General features: G+C 43.3%; 1 protein-coding gene across 1 annotated transcript in view; it reads right to left on the bottom strand.

The window, feature by feature from the left end:
- Window positions 1-18,831, bottom strand: part of LOC118115277 (ultraviolet-B receptor UVR8-like) — a 304,574-nt gene that overhangs the window by 13,192 nt on the left and 272,551 nt on the right. The window contains exons 8-9 of the mRNA XM_035166348.2: window positions 6,437-6,474; window positions 82-202 (exon numbers count right to left, since the gene is read on the bottom strand). Coding sequence (XP_035022239.1) covers window positions 82-202; window positions 6,437-6,474 — 159 coding nt within the window. The remainder of the gene's footprint in view (window positions 1-81; window positions 203-6,436; window positions 6,475-18,831) is intronic.

Below are 18,831 nucleotides of genomic sequence, written 5' to 3' on the forward strand. Positions count from 1 at the left end.
GAGAGATATCTGCAGTGACAGAAAAAGAAGGCCGCTGAGGGAGAGAAGAAACCTCACTACGGGCTCGCAGGTCTGGCTCACCTGTGACAGCTGCACTGTAGCTGTCCCCTGCTCGTACCCCTGTGACTCCGGCGAGCTGAGAATAGTTGAGAAGGTGAGGAGCAGAGATGTGAATCCTGTCCTCGCCGAGTCCAAGCTGTCCCTGCGAGCGAAATAATGATACAGTGTCAGTCACAGGATTAAATAAAAGTTTAATCCACGATGATTTCATTGCTCGTAGACAGAAGAGTAAAATAAAGACACATGCCAGAGTGGCGTTTCAATTTTGGGGGAAAGATGAATCTCCCCGCTAAGCGTGGCGGCATTATATCGCGAGCTGCTCAGATCTATCTTTCACCTCAACTTCCTTCACGCTGCCCTGCCGTTCCTGAGCGTAAACACGGTTGTTAGATTTGTCAAAGACTGTCGTAATTTAAGTGCATCTTTGCAAAGCCCTGTTATGATATCTGCTGCGTGTGGTTAAATATGACACAGGGAACTGGCAATTCATCTTGGCTCAAATGGCTGTCACCCAGGAGGAAATACTGTTAGAGAAGGCTCTCCGCATATTTCTTTCACCAGACAAAAAAAAAGTCTAGTGTGTTTCATGTTTCATTTACCATCATGTGCAACTGCCTGGCAATGCAATCCCTCATCGGCGAGCGTGTCTGTGTAAAACCTCTATTCACACACAAAGGCTTAATAACCACAGCATCTCGTGCAGTACAATAGAATGCATTGTCCTCAATTTACATCTCTCCCTCTCTCTCTCTCCCTCTCTCTGTGTGTTGTAAATGGTGAGGGTGTTCAATTTGACTTCTCTCAGCTGTCCTGCTTCTCTCTTTCCTGCTCGCTCCTGCAGAGACAAAGGGATTTCTGCACTGTGCTCATGTGCACGTCAGCATGCCCTGGCATATGTTTGAAAGTGAGCACAATATGTGTGGGTTTACATTCTAACTGTGTGTGCGTGTGTGTGTGTGTGCCGTGGAGTAATCTGGGTCTTTAATTGCTTATTTGAATGTGCGCTACAGTGAGGATTTGTAGACGCGCTGCAGCATATGTTCCTGCTGAGAGAGAGAGAGAGAGAGAGAGAGTGTGTGTGTGTGTGTGTGTGTGTGTGTGTGTGTGTGTGTGTGTGTGTGTGTGTGTGTGTGTATGTGTGTGTCTATGCGTTTATAGGTGCGAGTGTGTGCGCTTCCATCAGACTGTGCAAGTGTAAGTTTACTTGTGTTTAGGTACAGTAAGTGAGCAGATGTGTCCATACCTGAGTTTACACGTCTGCATGTGTTTATACTTGTATACTTTGGTGTGTGTGTGTGTGTGTGTGTGTGTGTGTGTGTGTGTGTGTGTGTGTATGAGTCAGTGAATGAGCGCTGTCAGGTGCTGCTCCATGCTGTGCCAGCTGCATCTGGAGCCATCTGTGTTGGGGCTCAGTGGGAGGGGAGTGGATGACTTTAATGTACTTGAACCCCAGACAGACCTTTCCCAGACAGTTGTCAGTATGAAACCAAGATAACTGGTCCCAGTCAAGCTGAACCGGCTGATCTGGGAGGTGAGCAGCAGACAGATGCTTTGGTTACACTGTAACCCCGGTCAGACTCACTGGGGAACCTCTGGCACTCAGATACACACAAACACTGGAATCTGTTTGTTCCAGTGGTAGAATAGTCGTGTTTTATATCAGGGGCCCGCTCTCATCTTTTCTTAGCTGTCAGGCCTCTGTTGCCTACTTTCTATGTGGTGTATCTACATGATAGAATCAGATAATTAATTTAAAATCGAGCTGGACATTTCTGTTTTTACCTCTGACAAGGAGGTTATGTCTGTCTGTCAGGATAACTCAAAATACTATTTTCACTTGGTGGTATCTGTTTAAGATCCAACGTTTTTGTTTTGTCACTTTCTTTCACTTTGCGGAATAAATTCAGATTGACTCAAGAGGACCCGGTGGTTTCTGTTACATAAAATGAGTTTTATTTCTATTTTTCTTGCCTGGAATCCAAAACACTGGATAGTTTCTTCACCTCAAACCTCTGAAAGCTTCAAGCAAAAACCATTTGAAAAGGAAAACTCACTCTTTAGCAGAACTGCTCTCAACTCATGTGCCATAACATGGGAAAGTGGTGGAAGCAGATATTGATTTGTTTTAAGGGGTCAAAGTTTTTTAAGTAAACATTTCTAGTAGTGTGTGTGTGTTTGTGTGTGTGTGTGTGTGTGTGCTATATTTTCACTGATATCCCAGGGTGCGTGGATCTGGATGAAAACTATCAGGCATATTTAGAGGACTGATATCTATCTCTGGGGTTTGGCTTGCTTGATTTCAGAGGACTGCTGGGCCTCGATAGTGGTGTGCACTCTATTTCTAGTTTGCTCACAGAGTTTGTTTCAGACCTGTGATTTTTTGCGAAAAGTGGCAGCATATTAGACGGAGGAGAATTTTAGGCCAGTGCTGAAATTAAAAACCTGCTTCAACCTCAGCAGGACACGCTGAGCTGTATTTCTGAATTAATGAGTACAAACAAGTCTCCGACACACAAACACTGCATTTGGAGGAAAGAGGACGGAGACGGAGAGAGAGATGGGACGATGGGGGTAACAGCTCATTCTGTATTAATTCAGAATTATTTTCTATTTCCAGCTGTTTACGTTATTTGGTTAATCATTTCTTACATCAGTGGCACATGCATGATTTACTTTCAAACCCAATAATAAAACATTAACACTAATACTAAGAAGTATTCTGAACACAAACTAAGAAGTATTCTGCTGGTGTTTACAATTAGAAGTGGTGTTTTTTTTAGTAAAGACCTGGGGAGGAGTTTAGATTTGATTGTCAGGATTTATTTGTCATCTCCTCTTTCACCCCCTTATCCTCAAAAATACTATCACATAATAAAAAAATAGAGGGACATCGATTTAAAATGACGACAGCGCTCCACACTATGCCCACAAAACTGAAAACAACAACAATCCTGCACCACAAAAGACAACACAGAGGCCCAGTAATGATCTTGCAGCAACAATATGATTAGTGAAGCACAAAATCAATTAATGCAGCAGCGGAATCAATAGGTGTCTCTCAGCATATATGTCCTGCAGTTAATTAATAAACAAAAAGGACATTAAGCAGCGGAGCATCAGACTGTGGCAACGACTGTCATCAGTCACGACGTGTGTACTGATGGCATCAGCAGGAAGGAAAAGGGGGAAAACACAGACAGATATAAATGTGAGCATGGCATAAACACCACACACACCCACGGGCAAAGATGCTCACACCATGTAATACACGAACACAGAGAGGTTTCTCTCCTCCTTTTGTTTTTCATGTTTCCTTCTTTCACACAGAGGAGGACCTGTAGATCAGCGGTATCAATAACGCTCATTTTACTCCACTGCTGCAGCCCAGACCATATTAGCATCAATTTGGAACAGGTCCAGGGTTCGATGGGGCCTGAACTGTGTTGGAACCAGGCCCGGGGTTTCCACAACCATCAGACCGGCTCCTTTATAATTTACCATGCCTGATGAGTCACCCGCATCATTACATTACAGACGGGGCTGCAATGGAAAGGCCAAATAGCCACACTATCTGTTGTATATGTATAAACACATGCTACAAGCTGCTGCTCCCCTGGTGACTATGCTTCTTAACTACATTTCACCAGTCTGGAAAATAATAAGTTACTAGGTAAAAAAGTGTTATGCTTTATTATTTGTGGTCTCAGGCACATGTGTTCAGTATTATATGTATTAAATATATGAATGTAATATATGTATTCATTATATACAGCTCAGGAAAGAATAAAGAGACCACTCCAGATTTGTCTTAAATCTGCACCTCTACATGTATGGCAGTCATTTCATTCCAGTGTTACATTTTTTAACATGGAGAAATGTTGCCAGTAGTTTAAAGAATAGAACAAAAATGTTAATTTGATCTAATCTCTAAGAAAATGATAATCACGCAGGGGTCTGTTAAGTTTCAGAGCTGTATATGCAGCATGTGCATTTGTTGCACTCTGCACTCTTTTCCTATTTCAGCCCTCAACATTTCCCTGAGAATCAAATGTTGTTTTCTAACGGAATTTTGTTTTGGAGGTTAGTCGTTGATTGCCAATGCAGATGTACTGTAATCTGTAGTTCATCTCTGTACTAATATCGTCTGCTGTCCACCTCATTATGCAGGCTGTTTAGAGCTTGTACTTAAAGTCAATTGGATGCTATGTCAATTTAGGTCCCTGGCCAGTTTGAACTCACTGTCAGAACTTCAGCAGACGGTTGACCCTGCTATCACACAGCTGACATTAGCAATCCAGACTCGACTCTAGACTGCGGATGTATTTGTCTTTATTGAGTTTATGGCTATCAGCTACACTGGCGTACTGGTTAATTCAATAATCCATAATGTGAAGTAATAGTCGTGGATATTCAGATAGGAATATTTCACATTTAAAGCGATTGCTTTCTCTACAACACGGATGCACCGCTTTGACTTCTCCTGGCTGCTTTGAAAACTTACTTGTTTCCCCTGTTATATGCTGTTAACATATTGATTCTGCCTGTGGCACGCACTCTCTGACATCATTCAAATTCCTTCTCACCTCAATCATGTGATACAGCGCAGGCCGTCCGTCTTTTAGTCTCAATAGGAGGAAAACAATGAGATTTCTATCAGTAATACTATTACCAGCCGTAATAGGGTTAGAGCTGCCTGGGTTTACCTTAGTAAGGCAGCAGAGAACTTTATTAGGTTTAAGACCTTTTGCTTTTCTACTGCTACTGATACATAAGAGCTTTTAAGCCCTAGAGAGAGGAAGGTATCCGCTTAGTTAAAAAAAAAAAAGATGGCCTCTCGTCTCATGTCTTCTCCAGCGACAAACAGTGTTATCTTTCAGGAGGTGGAACCTTTCTTATTTTTTTACGTGTTGATGGGAGTAGTTTCGGTGTGGCACTATGTGGCTGATTACAGGGGGAGTCTTAATCAGGTGGCGCAGTCTGCGAGGGGCCCCTGGGGCTGAGAGTGTGCTACATCCTGTCAGACTGCACAGAGAAACAATCAATCATCAGAGCGGCTCCACGACAGAGGAGAGAGAGGCGAGAGAGAGAGAGAGAGAGAGAGAGAGAGAGAGAGAGAGAGAGAGAGAGAAAGGGCAGAAAGACACGAAAGATAGAGGAAGAGTAAGAAAAAAAATGCAAAAAGCAGGGTAGGAGTGGAGAGGAACGAGGACGAGCGAGGGAATGAGGCTGGAGATAGAGGTGGGAGAAAGAGGAGAAAGAAAGAACGCGATGAGGGGAGAGAGGAAATTGACTGTGCCCTTGCAGAGACTAACTTTGAGTTATATAGACGTGAGGACGCTTATGAAAATCCAATGAGTCTAGTTAGACTAGAAGCACAATAAGATTGCCGTGTGGAAGCCAAGGCCACGTCAAAGCTCATAACAGCGGATGTCTACCATTTTCATTGCTTCCCCCCCTCCCCGTCCCACTAACCTTCACCTGCGTGTTTGTTTCACTGTCCTGGCAAAGCGTCACCCTTCGCCGTGACATTGTAAAAGTGATCACATGTTGGCGGAGGTTTCAAACGACCTCCCAGATAAACACCAGAGCCGGGAGGAAAAAGAATCAGAGAGAGAGAGAGAGAGAGAGAGAGAGAGAGAGAGAGAGAGAGAGAGAGAGAGAGAGACAGGGGGATTGAGGTGGGCCTAGGTTTTACACTCTCCGGGCTCTGTCTGGGGGCTGTGTAATGATGCGGCACTTTAAAGAACGTCTTAAATGAAAGGCCAGAACAATCCTCAGTGACAGGTGGGATTCTTTATCGAACAGAGGAGGAGGAGGAGGAGGAGACAGGACAGGGCCAGCAAACACACACACACGCACGCACACACACACACACACACACACACACACACACACACACACACACACACACACACACACACACACACACACACACACACACACACGCACACACACGCACACACATCACACACACATCCTTGTGGCTATATGCACATTCAAAGGGTCATGCACATGCATAAACTACAGTAGATTCCACAAAAAGGATTTCCTGCTCTGTCCATGTGAAGCAGAGGAGTTGAAATGGACAAATAGCAGACCCCATAAAGGTGATTTATAGAATTTAAAAAGATGTGCGTTCTTGGCACACCATGAAGGATATTAAGTGCTTGAAGGGAGGGCTCAGACACGAGTCCCCCAAAACCTTTTAATCTCTACTCTGGAGGGGGAAAGACCTCAAAATGTTTAAAAAATGGAAGAAGTTTCCGTGTGTGTGTGTGTGTGAGTGTTTGTGCAATATGAAAAAAGCCTGGAGTCCAGTGTTGTTCTTATTCTACTTCTCCTGGCAGGGCCAAAAGTGGAAAAATGTTTGGCTCACCTCTTGCCCCATCCCCCAGGAGAAGACATTCCCACCATCTGAAGAAAGAAAGAGAGAGAGAGAAGCAGAGAGAGGGAGAGAAAGAACACAGTAAACCAACCGGCCGACAATTTAAGCAAGGCAACAAATAGAATCCTGGGGTTAAAATAGAAAACGGAAGAATAAAAAAAAAAAAAAGTGGAGGGAGAGGAGGGAAATGCGTAGCTGACAAAAGTGGCTCAAGCATCATACATCAAGCACTTGTTACCTCTCTCGGTGCTTGTGATTGCACATGACTGCAAACAAGTCAGTGATAAAAATCTGAAGAAAGATGAGACCGATCGGGCCGGCTTTAAAGATCATCAATCACGGCCCTGTAAGCTCAGATATTATTAGTTCAAGTAAAGCTGCACTCTTCCATTTTATGGACATCATAAAAGACTTTGGGAGGGGTGGTGGTGGAGGTGGAGTGGAGGAGATCCCCCAGTGTTTTAACTAGGACTGGGATGGATGTGTTTGGAAAAGCAGACCGGATGGATGGACAGCTCTAATGTACGTAGTAACGCTAACGGAATCACTCACACTGCACCCGGCTCCCCCAGGGGGAGGAATGTGGGATGGGAGTGTACGGCCCCACTTAAAATATGTGTAAGTAAAAGTGTACGGTGAAGAGGGCAGCGCACGTGTGTGTGTGTGTGTGTGCGTGATACGTGTTTGAGTGCATGTGCTTGTACGACCCCTGAGAGGTTTGGTGAAAGCATGCATGGACCTTCGGGCTCATTAATACACCAGGATAGCAGCAACAACGCATGTGCATTTCAGTGCATATACAGGACCCTCGGTACAGGAGGTGTTGATTTTAGAAATTTCAAATAAAGCAGGTTCACGATGGCAATAACAGGTGCACATAGTGGGCTTGCTCTTTCTGTCAAAATGTGACGCTTTTATTGATCTCCTGACAGGTGCTGGAGTGTCTTAACTCTTTCAAATTCCACAGGGTTGTGGTTAAGCTGGTGAATATATTCAAACCCTAAAAAAAACATTAAAAACCCCACTTAAAAATACAAATATTAAATTTCCTTTCCTTTCCAAAAGATGAGTTAAGATGTCGCTGTTGGATAAATGTTGGTCTATGGCTGTGTCCGAAATCACTCACTACCGCCTACATAGTGAGTTCGCCTTTCTTTAGTGCTGTCCGAATGTTTAGTAAGAATTTCTCTACCCTATATACTAAACTTATTGTATCCCACAATGCATTGTGAAAAGTAGGGTGCAACAAGAATACCACCATGCGTTGCACTGGATGACAGAAAAACAGATGAGAGGGGAGAGAGAACTGTCTGATGTGAAAACTAAATTCTGCCACGTCTGAAGGAAGAATGAAAAGTATATTGTACACTAATACACTAAATATTGTAATAATATTGTTCATGCGCCATATGCTATTTTGTACTGTATGTTACATATGTTGATGTTTCAGTGTTACAGAAATGTTACCTTCCTACCTGAACCACATGAGTTAGTTTTCAGTTGTGTTTGTCGTGCCTGTCCATGCTGTTGCGAGCGCTCTTTAGCTCTGGAGAGGTTTTAAAACGTCCGTCTGCTCTGGACTAACCGCGTCCTTCAGGCTGTAAACATTATATGCAAACTTCCACAGCAAAGAGGATCAAAGTGATATTCCTTGTCCCGAGCGATCTTTCCCCCTGCAGGTTGACATCCGAGTTGGCAGAGGCTAACAATGTTTTCTAACGTTCATGTGGGAAAATATGAGAGTTATAAAATGGACCGACATTGATGTGGCATGTTAAAACTGTGCAACAACAATAATGTATTTACCAGGGAAGAGAAAATGACCCGAGTAGTGTCTGAAAGTGCTTTTCTCATTTAGCAGATGTGCTCACTATAAAGTCCTCTACGTGGAACTCCCTATACAGTGAGTAGTGAAAGAGTGAGGGATATTGAACACAACATATATGTTGGTCATATTGTTCTCATTTAGACAAACATTAATATGTATTTTTTAGGTTAATAAACAATTTGATTTAATCTGTATGAGGCTGTAAATATGACGTGTCTGTATATCCTGTGTGACACACTGACACCTGTTGTCTAACATGTTTTTCCTTCCTGCATCATCTCGTCTGATAAAGAGCCGTCATTTGACCCCGGATGTTACTTCTGTAAATCAGCCACTACAAGCAGTAATGTAATGAGTTTAAAAACACTCAAATCCGTTGGAAACGACAGAAACACATGTAGGAGTGCCTGGGGCCATTTTAATGAATACTTTCTACTAAAAATATTTGTCAGTCCATACCACTGCTCCCTGGGCAATGTCTCTGTTTTCTGTTTCACTTATTCCAACTTCTTTGCCTCCCTCTCTCCCTCTCCCTCTCCCTCTCCCTCTGCCTGCCAGTGAGGACATAAAGGCTAGTGTGAAGTCCATCACTGCCTGGTGAATAGCTGCCCTTTGTGCCTCAGAACTTAATTCACAGGCTGAAAGGACCCCGGCCCTGCCATAGCACCTCTGTGTGCTGCCTGATTTAAAAGAGCCTGCATGTCCGCTGCGCTCCGCCTGAAAACCCTCTGTGGCGTCGAACATACCAGGTTTAATCTAGTTTTGCGGATTCAAAGATCACAAGGTTGAAACGTATAGAAGCGCCCTATTTCTGTTAAATAATAAACGGTGAATATAAGCAATTCCAGTGGCGACGCTGCTCTCACGGCCGCTAAACGTCTACATTGTTGTCAAGGAGACCGACTGTTTTTTTTATGGTTGCCTTGACCTTATTCAATATATGGACGCGCTCGGTGCATTACCATTTTAACAAACCCAAAGCAATGACATTCGGTGTTACCGCCAGCTCATGGCAACAATGTCATTTGGAGGTTGTGCAGTAAAGAAATAATTTGTATCACCATTTCGGGCAACATAACTTTTCTTTTTTTTTTCGACTTTGGCATTTGTGAAAATGGATTGTTGCGGAGGGCATCAATAACACAGCAGCCTCTCTCTCTCTCTCTCTCTCTCTCTCTCTCTCTCTCTCTCTCTCTCTCTCTCTCTCTCCCTCTCTCTCCTCCCTCAGAGACTTTCGCCAGGCTTGTTAGGCCTGACACTGGCACCCCGGTGAACAAAAGGACTGCACGGCTTAGGGCTGCCCTGGAATGTCAGCGGGTTCACATTTCACATGCAGATGCGTGACCCCAGAGCCCTTTAGTGGGAAGGTGCGCTTTAACCTCACAGAGAAGCAGAGGCAGGGGGTGAAGGGGGTAAGGGGCACCTTAAGGGGAATCTGTGTTGGGGGAAGGGGTAAAAAATAAGAATGAGTTTGCACGGCTTGTATCTGCTCTTACAACGCTATACGTCTCTCGCAGTGCCCGTACTCTCTCCCTCTTCTCTAAAACCCTGCTGCACACTGTTGAACACAGCCGATGTACCTTACAGAATATTATAATCGTCGATATTCTGAAAATCTTGTCAGAGCCATCTCCTTTATGTGCGATCTGCGACGCGCCCCCTCACTTCGGAACACATGAAAGTATTAACTTTTAAAGTGCATACATAAGATTTCTCCCCAAATAATTGAAAAAGCACAATGGGAGGGGTTATGTAAGGCAAACGCACTGTGAGCTCTGCAAAGGAAACTAAAGCTACTGTCATCTGCTCTCTGTAGGCCCAGCCAGGCACAGTTTCAACTCAAGGGCTTCACACTTCTGTAACTCGCTCTCCTTCCCTCGCCGCTCTCCCTACCCTAACTCTCTCTACACCCGTTTGCCTCTCCCTCTCTCCTTTGCACTCGATAGCGAGAACTTCAAAGACAACAAGATCTTCGCGAAAGACTTCAAGCGCGTTTGTTTGTTTTGACCCCGGAGCCCCTTGCTGCAACCCCGTACCTCTAACTTGCCGGTCCTGCAAAATACATGGGGAACAGAGACCAGATCCAAAGCTGCGTTTTTCTTCTTCTTTTTCTCCACCTGCCTGCAACCCCTCGTTCTTCCCATGTGTTGCTGTTGTGTAACTTTTGTCGAAAAGCAGCTCGGGCATGTGGCACCGCATCTACTGCAACGACCCTGCAAAACTGATGACAAAGTACAAAGCACTAAAGTTTCTTGAGAGGCAGAGACTATGAACCTTTCAAATACATTTTATATATTTCACTAAGAAAATGAAAAAAAAAATCAATACCACACAAACGCTCATGCACGTAGACACACGCGCTCTCACACAGTGAATACGCACACACGCATTTATGTTTCCTCACTGACTCATCTAGCTTGGCCTCTGTAGGTGTCTGGGTTATGATTTCTTTTCGGGAAGTACAAAAGGGCCTCATCTATCAGCAGGTTGCTGCCTCCAGCCAGGCCCGGATCTGTCATAACAAGGAAGTAGAGACGATAAAACCTTATAAAAAAATACAACACAGTGCAAACTATAACGTTAAAAGTTACCTGAGATGACTATAAAGCAAAATCAAAAGAGACCACTCAAGTTCCTCGTATTCTCTCATCATCCTGCAGAGAAATTATTTCTGGATGAGTACAACTGGGCACCAAACTTTGACTCTGACACGGACTGATTTGCTCAGATGCTGTAGAATATAGAAACATTTCAACAGCATAGGAGTAAATCTCATCAGTCAGTGAGTCAATAAGCAGGCAGCATGTTTGTATCAAGATCTAACATTGCTAAAGATTGGCTGCCTGATGCAACGTTACACAAACATGCCGTAGAGGAGAAAAACACTCACATGTGTGTTGTTGTATTTTGAGAGGTTTGACTACAATATTTCTCTTCATTGACCCTTTGTGTTCCTCTGCAGTTTGATGCAGGCAGGAGATGTCCATGAAGTTAAGACACAGAACTGGGTGTTTCACATGGACGTGTTTTGGGTACGAAAACTCCGTAAAATCGGTACTTTGAAAACGATGCACCAGGCCTGTCCTCACAACAGACTCAACAGACAACTAAATTCGCTTTAACACCTAGAGCAACAAAAGTACAGTCAAGTGCTCAAAACCAACTCCAAACTTAAACGCAGCAGGAGGCTTTTGCCTGCAGCGATAGACACAGCAAAAAATCTGCAGACATGGCTCCAATTTAAACGATCAAGAAAAGGTAGGAGTAACAACTAATGACTAAAGATTCATATCTTTATCTGGAAAATGACAAATGATAAATGACCTCTATTAGAATATGAGATTTTGGTCATATTGTACAGCCCTACATGCATGAAATAAACTTTAAAGACCACAGGCAGACGTGCCACAGCCTTATTCCTCGTAAGAGAGCCTCCAACATCTCCACTCATCTGAGATTACTGAGGGCGGAGCTATGACTGTGATTTGTTTAGAAAACATAATAATTTGGCAAATTGTACAAGGTTGTTTATGGTGTGATGTCAGCGGGCTTGTTTGTTACTTGAGAAAGCAGATTTGTTTATGCTCATTGCGATGAAGAACCGCCAAGTGTGAAACCTCTGTAAAATACAAAGGTCTGCAGGACTGAGCTTTAGACGCTGACTTGCAACTGTCCAATGTGCACTGATTTGTTAGATGTTTTACATTTGGTTTCTTAGTATTTGAATAGTTTTTGCTGGGGCAGCAGTCACACATTTTTACTTTTGATATTGTGTTGAGACAGTTTCAAGTTGTGGTAAATTTCACATTTGTTCATGTGGAAAAACACCAAGGCACTGAAACATAACACACAAAAAAAGTTGCCAGGGAGCTGTGAAACAAAAACAAAAAGAGTTGTACAGAAATGTGTAATCTAATATTTTCTTCTTAAAATATATAAATACAGAATATTGTTTAGGAACCAATATTGAAGTGAAAACATCAGTACCAGTACTAATATTTTTTAGAATGGTATCCAACCCTAGTGGCTTTTGTTGATGTATCCATTTGTAAAATATGAATTGCTATTAACTACTAATTAATTGATTTACAAAAACCATCAAATCTCTTATTTCACCCAGAGCTTCCAATGACAGGTGTATTTTGGTTTAATGTAATGATGGTTTTAAAAAACATACAGTTCATAACATTGTTAACCTGTCATCAAAACATCAGTCAATTTCAGTGCTTGTCTGTGTCAGAGATCTTAGAGTTTAATCTATATTCATGTCAAAATGCTTGATTGTTTATTTGTGTAGTCTAAAATCTGTGTGTGTTTGTGTGTTTGTGTGTGTTCTGTGTTTAGCAGCTCTGCCCTCTAATAGTTGAGACATCTATAGCATCCACAGCAAGGCCAGGGGAGCAAGGGAGCAATCCATAGGCCTGCGTAGCCATGGCAACTAAACAAGGAATAGGCTAGATGTCAGGCGAGCATGGCTAAATTACCCATTAGAGAAAGCAGGAAGGGGAGAGAGGGAATACTGGTCAGGGCACAAGAGGCTAATGGGGAGATAAGATGGCCAACATAACGACTACACACACACAGACACACACACACACACACACACACATACACACACACACACACACACACACATGTACACACACACATGTACACACATATACACAGACGCAAACACATACGCCAACACACACCTAACGATGGGAAAACAGACAGGGGGTGGTACATAAAGGTGCGGGCGCAAACACATGCAGAAATAGGAAAATACAATTAATGTGTACAAACTCTCACAAATAAACACACACCAACACAATGTCCAGACACAGCAACACAAATATAAACATATGCTGATACGCACATGTGAGCACACAAATGGAAAAACACACACACACACACACACACACACACACACACACACACACACACGCATACACACAAGCATACAAAGAGAAGACAAAATGGTTTTAATAAAGACGCCCTCTTGGAGAGGTTGCTCGTGAATGTGAGGGAGATGTATTTATAGGAATCCTCCTGTGAGATCCTCTCTGCTCAGCCTCACAGTGTGTGTGAGTGTATGTGTGTGTGTGTGTGTGTGAGAAAGAGAGAGAGATTTCTTCATCCTAATCCTTGATGCATGGCCTACTCTGTGAGTCTATACTAATGAATAAAAGAATAAAGAATGAATCAGTGTAAGTATCTAAACCAATGCAGGTGTGAAAAGGTAAAACGGGTGTTGGCCTGGTGGTTTATTCCTGCTGTGCACAGACATGTGCGCCGAAACACACATTAATATGTATCCAAACAAGCTCAAGTAGACACACTGTGAACAGCATATTTTGTAGACACACACACACACACACACACACACACACACACACACACACACACACACACACACACACACACACACACACACACACACACAGTACAGATACATGCACACTCACACTCACACAACCCCTCTACATGGAGTCATGCAGGCTCCTCCTGACTTTAATGCTGCACATTCATTTGCATGCGCCATAATTAGCGTCAGGCACACAGAGGCTGGTCCTGGGGGAGCTCTGTGATAACCGCTTCCCCTTCTATTAGGGCTCTCATTCCAAGAGTGTCAGACATTGCACATCTTCATTGTGGGGCCTGCAGCACATCGGCTCAGTGGAACCTCTGCTACTGTAGCTACTGCTGAAGTATGCAGGAGGCGAGGCGGTGGGGATAAGGTGCTGGGGGACAGGTGGAGGATGCTGGATTCGATGGAGGGTGGGCAGAGAGGGAGGGAGGAGAGAATACGGGGACTGAGAGATGGAGAGAAAGAAAGAGAGTGAGTGAGGTGATAAGTTTGGAAGACAAAGGGAAAAAGGGGGGAAAGAGAGACAAAGAGAGGTAGTGCATGGCAGAGGCGTTTGCACATTGTGCAGCAGGCAGACAGAGAGACGGGCTGGACAGAGGTAATGAATGCAGTTATTAAATTGTTTCAGCTGCAGAGAGGTCTATTCTTATGCCATTATAAAAGGAACAATTTATCCCCACTGATCGGCCCTGTCTCCTTTCTCCTCGCTCACTTTGATCTGCCAGCATATTGCCTTGATGTGTCCTATTCAATAGCGAATCTGGGGCAATTTTAATGCTTTTGTACCTCGCCACCGCTCCACTTCTCCCTCCCTGTTTAAAAATAGCTGTTAATTATAAGTGCAGTTTAAATGTCTCTAGTGACCCAGAAATGCAGGTTGGAGTGAGAAGAAGGGATTGAGCATCTCCAAGTTTAAAAAGAGCTAGACACCATTTCTTTCCCTTCTTTATCATGCTTTCTTCAATCTCTCCTTTCTCCTCAACCCCCTGCACAGTTCTTTGTCTTCTCCAATCACCCCCTGCCCCACCACCTACAATTCTACTTCTCCATTCCTTTAGTGTTCCCCAACATTTCTTTTACTCCATCTCTCGCTCTGTCTTTCTCCTCTGTGGTGTTTTTCAGCTCGGCGGGAGCGAGCGGGGCTAGAGGATAGGGGATTCTTTTTCTCGAGCACACGAGAGAGCTGCAGCGAGACTTCGGAGACCACGGCTGTGAAACCGCTTCAGTCTGCAGATTGTATGTTGCGTTACGCCGAGTCTTTGTATCCCTCTCCTCAACTTCCTCCTCTTTTGCAGCCGTAGGAGTGGGATGTTGAAAGGAAAGGCATGTGAAGGTGCGCTAGGTAGCACGGCACAAGGCAGAGGCGCGGAGTATACCTGTGGGGAAGAGAAAGGGCTGTGCAGGGACCTGGGGTGCGCACCTGGGGGGTGCAATGTTATAAATAAAGCATTAGCCTCTTGAAGGAAACAGAGATGTGAGGGGCTGTCTCTGCAGCTCTCTTTTCCCTACTAACTCTAACTAACAGTTAACCCGCAGGCATGTACATGTACTTCTTTCATCGCAGAGGAGGCACATGTAAGGGTACAAAATAATCACTAACAGGTAAACTGCGAGACTCTCATGTTGAAATCTCGACATTTAGGGGAGGTCAGGGAAAAAACTTCCATCATATCTTCCATCTGACACGGACTCAATCTTCTCCTTGTGGTAAAGTTGTAGAACTTTGGGAAATAAAGTTGAGAAAGTTGATACCAAACTTGGGGGGGGATTGGTTAGTATCACCAAGCGTACAGCCCAAATCCCTTCATTGGCTGCCAGTTAAATTGCGGATTGGTTTTAGGATTATTTTTAAAATAACTTTTAAAGCTCAGCATGCATGGCCTGGCCCCCAGTTAAATAACAGAGCAACTAACACCCAATGCTAGTAGTTCCTAAGTCAAGGCTGGTAATCAAGGGTGACCAACGTCAGGACCTGTCAGGACCTGTCAGGACCTGTCAGGACCCTGACACTCTGGAATTCCTTGTCTAAGAAGAGTAGTATTGGCAGCGCTTTATGTGTTTTTAAATCATTGCTTAAAACATACTTTTTTTATAGGAAAGCCTTTGAATGAATGTTTTTCACTGGTTTTAATGTATGTTGTTTGTTTTTAATATTTTCTTTTAAGTTATCTTTCTTTTTTTTCTGCATTGTTTTACTTCCATGTTTTTTGTAGAAAAGATGTTTTCGATACATGCTATAGAAACAAAGTTGAATTATTCATATTATTGTTATTATTGTCATTATTATTATTATTTCACAGACCATAATATTTTAAACTTAACATTCCTCAAAGTATCTCATACCACTGTGTATGTTAGAGCTACACCGCCTGGGTCTTTCTACTGCAAAGCAATACTTTAGAATAAAGTGACCACAAACTTACTTCCTCACACCAACATTTCTAATATTGTTATAAAACAGTTTTAATAGATAAGATTAAAACATAAGAGTAAATAGTCTCAAAACCATGCAGAGTTCCATGTAGTGTGCAATGGAAAGGAGATGACACTTGGCATGAACCAGTTACGAACTCCACGACTGTTGCAAAGTTGTGGTTCATGTGTAGCACACAGAACCATTTCAACCAGGCATTAGTTTCATGGTCTAACATTATGTTCCACACTGCACTGACCTTACACACTGTTCTGATTGTCGGTATGTTTGGTTCCAGCTCAGTAATAGGCTAGTAACAGCTCTTCAGATACCACAGGGTCAAGCTCAGGTTTGTGTTTGTGGCATTATTGCAAAATTCATCACAAGGTTAAGTGACAATTCATATGGAATTCAGATCCTTTCCCATCTCATGCAGAAATGTATCCTTTATACTTTATTCTTAACACAAATCCTGCTGCAAACAATGACATAAAACTGATTAGCAACACTTGGAGAAGGAATGTGAAAATACTAAAGAAAATTGCTCAAAGCCAATTAGCTATTATGCCCCCTCCCCACTAATACTCTTATCTCACGTTGTTTTCTTCCCATTCTCAAGGTGCACATTCCTGAACCTGTCACCCATGGAGATGCAGCACAGCCATACTCTCTGACTGAGGAGGGTGATAATATTATAAAGCAAAGGTCTCCCTCCAGCCATGACAGTTTTATTGTACTTTCAGACTTCCTCACTATCTCCTTGTTTATGAATGTAGATGCACTGAAATTGCTATAGGAGGACATATGCTAACCTCAGCACACTGTAACCTCCACTATTGGCTCTAACTTAAAATTAATATGACCTCTATGTCTCTCCACTGGCCGCCCAGGCAATGACATACAGTATGTCTCCATCAGTACCCCCGGTCTGGCCTGACAATGGAAATATGTACAGGAGATGACTGAGCAATGCTGAAACAAGCACTCAGCGCAGGTCCGCTCACTCAAGGCGGGCGCGGACCTGATAGATAAATGAGAACAATGTATTGGTTTGTCCACAGGCGTGGCGGCACTGACAGAACTCATAAAACAAAGTGTAAATGCTGTCCTTGGAAGGGAACGCATGATAGTAAATAAAATGTTATCTAGTAGCGGAGTGAGACGCGTCTTTAAACATCAGCATTGCCTGAGGAAACCACACGAGTGTTAGCGGAGAGAGTGGCTCTTCAAACGACTCAAAGTAACAAGGCTGCGGCTGTAACGCGAGCTAAAAGATTCTTTCACGCTGAAATGCAAAACTATTAATCTCTCTGTGTTATTCTTACTCGTGTATCAGGAAGACCAATTACAGTTTTGCTTTACATAAAAAAAACCAAAAGTGTCATTTCATTTGTCAATAAACATGTCAAGTGATAAATCAAGGGTCATCCTCATGCATGAGTTTTTGATAGTCTAATGGTCATTGTGTTCAATCTTCTATAAACGTCCATGGAGTTCAAGCGCTTGAACAGGGGCGTAAAATCATGTAAAGGCAAATGATACCTATGATGATACCTATGTTGCTGCTGGGCGACACGGTGGTGCAGTGGTTAGCAGTCTCCTGACAGCATAAATGGTTTTGGGTTCAAACCTGAGGGCCGGCTGGGGCCTTTCTGTGTGGAGTTCACATGTTCCCCCTATGTCTGTGTGGTTAGTCTGTGGTCTAAACACACGCAGATTAATCAATTAATTGGAGAGTGTCCAGGGTGTAGTCCACCTCTAACACATTGTCAGCTGGAATTTGCTCCATTCCCCCCCGGACCCTCTAAGGATAAGCTGCTTGGATGGATGGATGGACAAGCTGCTGCAAGTAAGCTAATAAATGTTGCTGTATGTTTATGTACTAGGATTAATTTTGCAATTCAATAATAGAAATAGTCTTAATACATGTTTCTGTTTGCATTGTTTGTCTTTACTATGCACAATTCCTTCTATTAAGCATTACATCCTTGAAATGTCTTTACAGTAGACAAACCCAAATTGATGCCAATATTGTCCCCTGACATAATAAAACATCTTCATTCCAAACCCTAAAAAAATGTATCTACAATCACGGAGACCCAGTGTTTTCACTTATAAATAAAGAACAATAAAAGATAAACAAGGGGAAAGGAGGAAAACAATGAGATGAACAAGGGTGACAGTGTGGAGATGAGAGTAAGAGATGCAAGTTAATGACCTTGATAAGACCAGGGACACGGGGAGCCTGAGGAGAAGATGTGATGTGCTGCCGTGACAGCGGTGTAGTAGTGCGGGTGACAAGAGGAGATGAGGAGCCTGCACTTCTTGGCTGGTGTTACACATTAGCGTTGTTGTTAGCCAGGGGCATCAAGGGTGATTGTGTATTCGTGTGTGTGTGTGTGTGCTTCCAGAGCGAGGTACGAAGACATCCCGGTCGAGGCCGTGCATGGTGACAGAGGCTGATACCAATCTAATGAGATAAGAAACGTATGCAAATGAACCTGGCCACAGTTCACACTAATCAGCTTAACGCCCCGATAGATATCAGCTATCTGTCGCACTGCGTGTGCACAAACACACACACACACGCATGCATAGCGAGCTCTCAGAAGTTAAAACAATCAGGGAGAGGCTTTGCCATGCCGCGTACAGACACACAAACAGACCCACTCACGCAGCGCTCGAGGCAAACTGTTCCTAACACCTGTAAAATGTTGGTAAGCGCATAAATGTGTGTGCAAGACTATATGTGTGTGTATGCAGGTATAAACCAAAGAGGTGAGTGGATATCTGTG

The sequence above is a fragment of the Hippoglossus stenolepis genome, chromosome 9, assembly GCF_022539355.2.
Source record: "Hippoglossus stenolepis isolate QCI-W04-F060 chromosome 9, HSTE1.2, whole genome shotgun sequence".
In the NCBI taxonomy this organism is placed as follows: domain Eukaryota; kingdom Metazoa; phylum Chordata; class Actinopteri; order Pleuronectiformes; family Pleuronectidae; genus Hippoglossus; species Hippoglossus stenolepis.